The sequence below is a fragment of the Aedes albopictus genome, chromosome 1 (assembly GCF_035046485.1).
Source record: "Aedes albopictus strain Foshan chromosome 1, AalbF5, whole genome shotgun sequence".
Lineage (NCBI taxonomy): Eukaryota > Metazoa > Arthropoda > Insecta > Diptera > Culicidae > Aedes > Aedes albopictus.
This window is the reverse complement of record NC_085136.1, coordinates 89,305,284-89,315,728: the sequence shown is the minus strand read 5'-3', so window position 1 is coordinate 89,315,728 and position 10,445 is coordinate 89,305,284. Positions and strand designations below refer to the sequence as shown.

At 43.4% G+C, this 10,445-nt stretch overlaps 2 protein-coding genes across 2 annotated transcripts in view; one reads left to right on the top strand and one right to left on the bottom strand.

The window, feature by feature from the left end:
• LOC109427416 (regulator of telomere elongation helicase 1 homolog) overlaps positions 1-10,445 on the bottom strand; it is a 303,579-nt gene that overhangs the window by 250,532 nt on the left and 42,602 nt on the right. The window lies entirely within an intron of this gene.
• LOC109410133 (forkhead box protein K1) lies at positions 7,441-9,544 on the top strand (the record flags this gene model as incomplete). Its single annotated transcript, XM_062844953.1, is given in 1 exon segment — positions 7,441-9,544. A coding segment is annotated over 1 exon segment (153 nt), but the record flags the coding sequence as incomplete, so codon positions are not given.

Genomic DNA, 10,445 nt, shown 5'->3' with positions numbered 1-10,445 from the left:
TCTGGACAAGATTGACCAGAGTTGTGTCCTTCCAGCATGTGGCAAGCGTGCGGTCACGCATTATGCGAAAACGCAGGCACTCGAACAAAACGTGTTCCGCCGTTTCTTCTCCTCGTACAAATCGAACGTTTGGGAGAACCCGCATGACCGAAACGGAGTACACACTGTCGGAAGAAATCATGGCCCGAAAAGACCTGAGTCAGGTGGAGTGTTACTTTCCCATGGTTCCTATTGCTATATCTATCTACCCTCGGAATCAATCTGTGGGTCCATTTTCCTTTGGCGGAACTGTTCTACACGCGCTGGCATTTGACCATGGAGGGAGACCAAAGAGGACCCGGCAGTCCTGCGTAAGCACTTTGTGTCGTGCATTTCAAAGAGTTGTCCTTCCCGATAAGGATATCGATGAGCACCATATCAGTGATGACCCAGAGCGGATCGTGTGACACGGCACGGCACGTACTCGCAAGGCGACACTAGTCAGAGGCTAGTGCAGGCACAATCAACGTGGCTACCAAAGGAGCGCTTCGAAGTGATTGTGCATTCGCCTACACTAATCACCGCTTGCTGCTCCGATTTTCCGTTGTTCACAGCCACCACCTTAATTTTGCGATAAGCCAATTCTAGTTTCCTGGAGTTCATACACTTCTCCACAACTGCGATCGAATGGGCTGCAGTCAATGCCACTTCTTCGATCGATTCACCGTAGAACTTCAGCGTATTATCGTCAACGAAGCGGACGATGGCCACGCCCACCAGGAACTTTAACCTCAATCAATAACTATGAAAGTGCTCAAAGAACACTAAGTTGAAGATAAAGCAAGCCAAGTTACAGTGGGAACGTAGAGTCACAATGAAGAATACCTCGTCGTACATGACATTCCATAACACCGGATCCAAGATGGAACCTTGTGGAACTCTTGAGGCTATGTTTTTTTTTTATTTGTTTATTAATTTGGTAGGCCCATGCGCGCTTAGGCTTTACGGGGCCAATTACTGTCTTTCATGTTTGAAATATTCAACGAAACGGTATCACAGACACTCTGTGATGCCAGGGTACAACAAATCTTCTTTTTATCTTTGCCGCGGTTCGTTGACAGCCGTCGTTTGTAGGTACCATCGCTGGCCTCGCATGGAGATGATGAATCATCATTCTCCTCATCGTCGTCGTCATTGTCGTCGTCGTTGTTGTCGTCCTCTCCAGTCGTATTGTGCCGCTCTGCTTGATCCACAGCGACTGTAGGTACAGTTTTCGGTGCTTCTTGTTCGGGCAGTGTGCGCTTGCTATTTGCCGATGTTTCGATGACCTCGTCCGATTGAGTTGCTTATGCTTAATGCTTATCGGGGGGACATCAGCATCACTGAACATTTGTTCGCTTGGTAGTATTGTTGCTACAGATGGTGTTGTGGTGATAGTTTCGGGATTGTTTGCCTTCACACAATTCTGCTTTGGATGTGTCGCTCGGCAGCATCGCCTGCAGGTGCGGATTTGATTGGGATGCTCCACGAAGCAGGCCTCGTTGGCGATCGAGAAAAATGACGGGATGGGGGTGTTTGACCTTCATCTGCAACACTCGAACTCCGTTCGGTAACCCAGGGAAGTAATGCCTCCAACGTTCGATTTGCACTGAAAGCACATCTCTGAACTGCATCATAAAATTGGCTACAGTTGTGTGTGGCACGGACGGCGGAAGATCGTGTACTCGGACACTTACCGCCTCGCTATCCACGAAAACAAGGGTTTTTAATAGCTTGCCTTTGCATGAAAAAAATCTCTCGATGTTATGCGCTTTTGCATAGCGCTGCGCTGTGACACAGTCCACTATTTCGACAAACACACATTTTCAGGTGTTGTGAAACTGGACACTCTTTACATCAAATAGAGATAGTTTAATCTCGTGTTCCAGAAACTGGTGGACCTTCCCAACTTCTGGACGCGAAGGCAGAACACTGAAATCTACCACCAGAGTGTTTTACGAAAACCACTCATATTCACCTATACGTAGCACTAGAGGAAATCAAAGCACGTCCGAACGCTGTGAGAAGCGGTTATCAACGACAAGGCTATGTTAAAGCACTTCCGACCCACCTCTATGTCGTAAATTTGTACGCGATTCCGGAAGTAACTTTCGAGAATCTTGTACAAGTACTTGGGTAATGGCCAAGACACAGGAAACCATCGGCAAATAGCCGCTAAACCGGCACTGTTGAACGCGTTCCTTACATCCAGAGTCACTACTGCACAGTACCTAACGAAACCCCGCCTCTTCTGTGGAAGAGCTATCACTATCACGGCGGTCTTTGTAACCGTCTACGGTCGACCCCACCCCACCCCCCCGAAAGACGAACTGGTTGCTCGGGAGATCATTTCAACAGTCTATTGAGGATGATTGTCTCGAGCATTTTCCCCACCGTTTCAATCAAGCATCTTGGTCCATATGGCGACAGCTCTACGGGTGGTTTCTCCTCCTTTGGCAATAGTACCAGGCTCTGCCGCGTCCAAACCTTTGGAAAAACTCCCCCGTCCAGACAATTCTGCTTAGCAGACCGGGAGCCTCTACAACAGCCACTTTTAAGGCCAGGTCCGGAACTCCGTCCGGACCATGGGTCTTGAGGACTTTTTATACTCGCAAGTTCCCCATCGGTAACCCTCTCCTCATCGCCAGCCCCAGTCCCCAGCTATCCTATGACAGGAGGCTAAGAATTAGGATCGTGAAGCGGAAAGAGCCCCTCGATGATCCCCTGGCAACATCTCTGTCGACTGCTTAGTAGAAGCCATTACACCTCTTGTGTTGGCCATCACGATCCTGCAGTTATCACCCCACGGTTCCGCTTTGGCGCTCGTAACAGAGCCCCTCCAAGCTGGCCTTTTTGTTTGCCCTTATTTCGGTCTTCACCAACCGTAGTTCGTTTCGCTCCTCCTCAGTTCGTGCTCGATGCATCTGCCACCGGGTGGTCTTCCATTCCTAGGGTAGACTTGCCTAGGCATAGTCGCATTGCGCGCACACGAGAGCACCGCTACCAGCACGTTTCCGCTTAATCCGTATAGGTTTCACTCACGGCGGAACGCCTCCCTAAATATCTCGTTGTAGTTGAAATATATGATGTCCTCCACCTACGAGAGCTTGACTTTCGCCTAACCGACTCTTGGTCTATCCACTGCCTGCTGATGTTGTAGTGTACACAGGGTGTCGACTACCTGGAAAAACCTGGAAAGTCAGGGAAAGTCAGGGAATTTGTTTTTGGACCTGGAAAATCAGGGAAAGTCAGGGAATTTTGTTGATGGTCAGGGAAATTTTTTAATGATTATCATAAAAGGATGTTTTTGAGTTATACATATTCCTACAGTTAAGGAATTTCAAAAACTAGATAAATTGTTTCTTTAAGGCAAAACTGGAAGGTGTTTCTCATTTCTTTGGTTTTTGATTTTTTTATAAAATAACGAAGCAATATTTTCAAAGTCGGTTTTCGTGCACATGTAGAGTATGGATCAAGGTATTTTCTATTTTTTTTGTGGTGGAAAATGTTTTCCATTTTTGCAGAAATTATTTTTTGTGTTATTTTGTTAAAAAATTGTTTCTGCAAAAACGAAAAACATTTTCACCAGGAAAAAAATCAGGAGATACCTTGATCCATACTCTACATGCGCACGAAAACCGATTTTGAAAATATTTTATAAAAAATCAAAAACTACAAAGTGAGGAAGTGGATCCAATTTTGCCTTAAACTGTTACATCCATGATTCTGATTTACGTTAACATAATTTCAGTTAACATAATGCTGTTCTGAATTTTATCATGGATACTTATTTCGTGTAAAAATTACAAGTCTGGTTTAAAAATACCAGCAATTTCTTCGATCCTTGGTGTATTGATATATTAATGGCCTTGTGGAAAACTATGGTTCAGGTTCTTGATGGTTTTATGTGAAGTCTAATGGAATATTTTACAAGATGTGGGTTCTGAAAAAAAAACACAGAATCTTAACGTTCTGCAAAAAATCCTTCAAAGATCTAAGTCTACCGTAGATGAACCATCAAGAATTTCGATGAGAATATGGAAAAATCATGTAACGAGTTTACCTAAGATCAGAGCTGCCAAGTATCAGTCATGTCAGTTCACTACTGATTTTGCACCATCGTCACTATCACTGTAGGCCGATCAATATCAAAACGATAGTGACCGGCAACGACTTGATACTGACCCACACTCTAGAGCACTATCATAGCAACTGAACTGATATTTTTGCGATTTTAGCCAAAAATCAAAATGTTTTGTGACCATCATACGAAGCTTTTTATTCTGTACCACATATTTAAATTTCATCACTTTAAATGTTTATTTTGATTTTTCAAACGAATTTGAAAGATGGTCTATCATATCTACTCGCCATCGCAATCAGTCCAGTTGTGATGGGAAAAGAAAAATGACGGTGACGTGGTGACTCAACAGAGCACACGCTGACTTGGATCGCAGTCAGCCTATCAAAATCGGCAGTTTGCCTACCATTGATAATGACAGAGAGCAACTCTGTCTAACATCTAAAAAAAGCAAATTTATTGAAACTCAAGCAGATAAAAACACAAAACAAAAAGACATTCTCTTTAATGCTGGTTGATCCATTCCTGAAAAGCATTTAGAAAGTTACAGCTATTTCAAAATGATAAATATGTAACGAAGACGGGATTATCAATCTTCTAAAAGTCCTTCGAGTGAAATTCATGTTGCATTTTCTAGTTATTGAAGAATTTCGAAACCAAACCTGCTAGACATCCTGTAATCTTATTTTAGGATTCAACAGATTTTCCATCAATGCTTAGAAGCATAAGAAAGTTTAGCAAGAAAATCCGTACGAATTTTCGAAAGCGTTTGATGGAGATTTTAAAAAGTATTTTTGGGACATCATTTCTACAAAATAAGTTTGACGAATTTTTGATAAAAAAAATCTAAATGAGTTCTAAGTGAGTTTGTCAGCATTGTGGCAGACCTCTAAGAGAATATTTCATGAAAAATTACACGATTCATGAAGGTCTTTTTGACAAATTACGAAAGTTTATGAACTGCATTCAGATATTGCCAATACATTTACTGTAAATTATTATAATTATAATTAAATTATTATTCACATCAGTATCAGTACCAGAAATAATTTTGCTGAACTTTTAGATGAATCTCGTGCTGAAGGATTTATGAAGAGTGCTTGGCGGATTTTATTTTTAAGATTTTTTTCATTCTGAAATTTAAATGTACACACATGCAAAATTTGCGGCAAAATTGCAGCCATCTGGATTAGCTTATAGAGTAGCTCTAACTAATAAAACAAAATCAAGATGTTACCCTAATGATGTTTTGAGGGTATGTCTTACGAATATCCTAGTTGTAATTTTGGCGTTTTTAAAAGAATTGTTTGTAGGTCTTCTGAAAGGATTTTCATCTAAATTAGGGAGTTTTTGGTAGACGTTCCAAAAGTTATTTCCAACACAGTGTATCAGATAGAAGAATTCTGAAGAAATACTGCTAATATGCCTTAAATCTATTGGAAAAAAATCTGGTTCAGTTTACTTGTTTTTTTTTCTATGTTTTCACTCCTAGAAAAACCAGCAAAATTCAGAGAATTTTATTTTATCTCATGAGCAGACACCCTTAAGCTTTGATTTACATGACCTGGAATTTTCAGTGAAAGTGACTGGAAAGTCAGGGAAAGTCAGGGAATTTGATTTTCAAAATTGAGTCGACACCCTGGTACAGTATCGAACCATGAGGTGGTCGCTGTAAGTGTAGTCATCGTCTGCCTTCCAGTTCGAACTACTTGTTAGGCCAAGATCACAAAAAGTAACGTCGATAATCGACTCCGATTCCGGCTAAAGGTACTTTTGTTACCGACATAAGCCAAATCGACATCTAGCATGGCTAGTGTCTCTAGCAGGATCTGTCCACGCAGGTTCGTAAAACGGCTTCCGCATTCCACGGCCCAGGCATTCAAGTTACCCGCTATGATCACCGACCATCGCTCTGTCAGCACGGTCGCCATACCGCCCGGCTTCTTCATTAACTGCTCAGTCAACCACCACGAAGGTGCATAGCTGCAAAAGAAGATCCTGTTTACTTTGGGGACCACGAAGCCCTAGTAAAGACACCATCTCCTGAACGTCGTCCATATCGCCGCCACCTTGGGTTCTTGCTGTTCACGGATTTCCCGGAACAATTGAAGCATTTGGGTGGACTCTTGTGTTTTGCGGCGTTCAGCAACACATCGTCTACACAGCTTGCTCCTGTCAGGTCCTTTGCAGTCCCATGATTTGTGTTCTTGTTCCAGACACCTGAAGCAAACCTACGGGGCACCGACCAGCCCAGCTTGAGTTTCCCTACTTTAACGGGCTTGTTAGCGTCCGCTACTACAGGTAGTTGAGCCAAGGCCACCTGCGTCCCAACTGGGCCTTTCCGTAGCTGAACGGCTGTGGTGACCACTTCACCTATAGAATCGCTATAGTGGTGAAAACCGTCACCTCGACGCACTTACTAAAGACCTCTTCCACCAGATACTTGTATCCGGCGTTCTTGCGGGTTTTGTAGCGGTTGAGCTCGAGGATCATTTCGCCGGTACGAATACATCGAATACTGCGTACGCTGTCAACTAGAGTTCAGGCAGGAGGCGTCCTCTCCCTGACCCACTCTAACCTGTGGTGGCTGAGGATCTACAAATGATTGCAATCCCCTGCTCCATTCAATCCGGGACGGGTCGATCATTTCAGACTCACCCTTCCCAGCTCTCCGAAACGCCTGGCCTGAGTTCTACTTGCCGCCTGATAGCTCCGGCTGACGACTGCCACGGACGGTTCTGCGATTGCTTGTCGTAAGCGATCGTATCGTACGTACCCTTCAGCTTCACAGGCTTGGCTGCTGTTGCAGTTTTCACGAGCTCATCGTAATTCTGCTTGGCCGTAATCGTTGACCTACGAAGTCTGAGCAGGGCCTGCTTGAGGTCCTTGCTAAGCAAAGCCACCTCCACGGTAGAAATCCTTTTCCATTTCAGTTTAGGACCCTCATCCACCACAGTCAATCCATCGATCTAATCCATTTTCCTGGGTGGCCTCACCACTCCTTTTGTCTTTAGAATGCGGATAGGTTCAACACCACGCCTGCTTCCAACAACACAACAACTAATACCGAGTACATAGCTATTTGAGCTTCTTGAAGCTACCAGAATGTTCTCGATAGAGGGATCAAGTTCGACCGTAGGGCACCGAAATGACCTGCGTAGCCGATTCCATGCCCTGTCCAATGCATCTGAACACTTGATTTTGATCCTTTCCCCGTCGCACGATCAGCCTAATTAACTTCGCCGGAAGTCCATGCTCTAGCATTTCCTACCATAGCTCTTTTTTGTCCTAAAATCAATATGTTATATGTATTAAAACTCGTGTTTGTATCTGTTTTTACAGGCTCTCAACACTCATCCTACCAGAATCAGTATAGCGCGTACGCCAGCGGAGCCGATCAGCATAGTGTCGAGGTGTACGACGAAGATGACGCGGTCGAGTACGATAGCGATGAGTACGACACCCCCTCGGCAGTCAAACGCCAAAAGATCTAATGCCGCAGCATGCCATCTCACCGGGTTGCAGTCCCATTTTCACCCAGCAGACCGCGTAAGCATTGAAAGAAGAAAAAAACACGAAAACCAATTGCACATAAAGGAGAAAATCATCAACGTCACCTAATTGTTACTCAAACACACAAAACAAAAACACTACGTCACCAACACTAACACATCAAAACAGCATAAACAGACACACCCACACAAACACAATTTTAACGTTCTTGATGGTCTCTTATCCGCGTTCGTTGTCGGTTTTTGAAACCACCTACATCTAGAGCAAATCTGAATGAATGCAACAAGCGAAACTTTTCTCCCCTTTTATCAGTGTAAACACACACACACACACTTACTGTATGTTACATACACAGAAGAACCGTGGTTCGCCTCTCGTGATGTTTTATCGCTGGAGTAAGTCTTTTACAAACTATAACATTATTGCACACACATACCCCCACACACAGTTTCCGGTCACGCACAGTGACTGGAAAGACATCTCTATCCTGACTGCACATTCATCCATTGTTTCCACGCGAGAGCGATAGAGAAAAGAATCATCTTACAAAAGAAAGTGGTGGTAAGCCGGTTTACCACACACAAACACACGCATACATCCCCCACTGATTGTGTGTGGCGCGCAGACAAGTGAATCCAAAATATTACAATTTATAATCTATGCTTAGTATAAAGAATAAAAAAAAAACAGCAAAATGGAAAATCTGAAAAGGAAGTACATTTAAAATTCTAGTTATTAATGAATGTGAGCAAGAAAATCTATACAAATTTAAAGGTAAACTAATTTAAAACTGCAAACAAAACTAAGTAAATGAGATAAACAAGTATTTAGTGTTTAGTAAAATGTCTCTTTTATTGAATATGAAACAGAAGAAAAAACGCAAAAACAAACACCCAAACACATACACACACACACGTACCGCATACAGTGCATAGGAGGAAACCCGCGAACGGCGCAGAGTGGATGATCGGTGATTCCGTGCATGGTGTTCCGATTCATGCCGGGGATTGGTCGAAATCCACTTCTCACCGAAGAAAATGGTTCTCGGATGACGGTAACTTCACTATCAAGAGGCTCCGTAGAAAGCACCGTTTTAGGTTTTATAACGGTCATGAAAAACCAAAAAAAATGGTTTTATGACTGTTTGATGAAACTAAACATGCTTCTAGAGAGCCTCTTGATCAGGAAGTTGCCGCTTTTTCCACCCTTCGGAATAAGTTTTCTTCAATGTTGGTTGCACTTGTGCATCAAAGATCAACGTCGAGGCAGGAAAAAAATAGCAAAAATTTCGTTAGTAGACGAGGAAAAACAGATCTATTCTAGCTGCTAAGGTTGAACGGAGAAAAAGAGAAATCCACACGAAATCAATCAAATTGATTAAAACTACACAACTACTATTACTCAAAAGAAGAAGATAAAAATACGAGCGAGCGAGCGTTTAGGTCGAAGCCCACCTTTTACCATTTAGGGTTTTATTGAGGGTTTAATGTAGCACTCAAGACTACGATTGCGATCGTTAAACCCGTAATAAAACCTCAAATGCTACTTTGGGGAAGGCGTCTGCGCTGCCCTGACATCCTATGGATGTGCCACAGGATCTAGTTCCGCGGCGCGGTCATCGGCACGCGTACGCTCGTAAAACAAAAAAAAAGAACGTATGGACATGCTGCGCGCTGATTGCGGGGAAGGTACATTTATTGTGTAATGTGGAGATAGAGAGAATTGTATGATACAAATATATACAAAGTTCAGCGCGCTTGCAGCAGAGGCGGAGGATATAAGTTGGGTTCGTTATGAACGCAAGGTATAAACAGAGAGAGAGAGAGAGAGGAGGAACAGTAAAGGTAGACGACAACAATGCTGTGTAACTTAATTGTATTTGTTTAAATGTAAATTTATTAACGATATATAAAAATGAAGAAAAGAAATTGGGTTCTGGCGGAAATCCATGGAAAGAACGTTTCCCTGAAATATTGTCTGGAGAGACGAGCGTCTGGCCCCGTTTGGCATTACTTTTATGTGCTATACATACCTACGTCATAATCTATCAGTACACTTTATGGCAAATGTGCAGACTTTTCAACACGCATACACCATCGTGCTCTCTGCGCTCCAACCGGATCAGTCGCGAACACCAGTTTTGCAGGGTTGTTATCCGGCATTCTTGCAATATGCCCTGCCCACTGTATCCTTCCGGCTTTGTCCACCTTCTGGATGCTGGGTGCGCCATAAATGTAGCTAGCTCGTGGTTCATCCTTCGCCACACACCATTCACCTGCACATCGCCGAAGATCATCCTTAGAACGCGTCGCATGAAAACTCCGAGTACTTGCCGGTCTTCCTCGAGCATGGTCCATGTCTCGTGTCCGTAGAGAACCACCGGTCTTATCAGCGTCTTGTACCTAGTTACATGATGCATTTAGGTAGTGCGTAGGTGAATCTTTTTAGACCACAGCTTCTTCTGGAGCTCATAGTTCCACTGATGATGCGTCTTCTTATTTCACGGCTAGCATTGTTGTCAGCCGTCAATAAGGCTAGGTAGACGAATTCCTCCACCACCTCGAACCTATCCCCGTCTATCGTCACATTAGTGTTCGTAGATCCGTTCAAGGTAACAACGCCGAGTGGACTTCTTTATAGTATGGTGCTAGTGGAAAATTTTTCGCGTTACGCAGTATTGTATCTGCTACTTTGCAAGTCGGAGGTGTAAGATCCAGCAGTATGTAAATTTGATCAAGAACCATTTAGGGCGAAATCCGAAGGTTATTCGAGCTGATATCGTTGGCGAGTACTAACGCAAAACTCAAAAACCCAGATTAATCCACCTAATGGT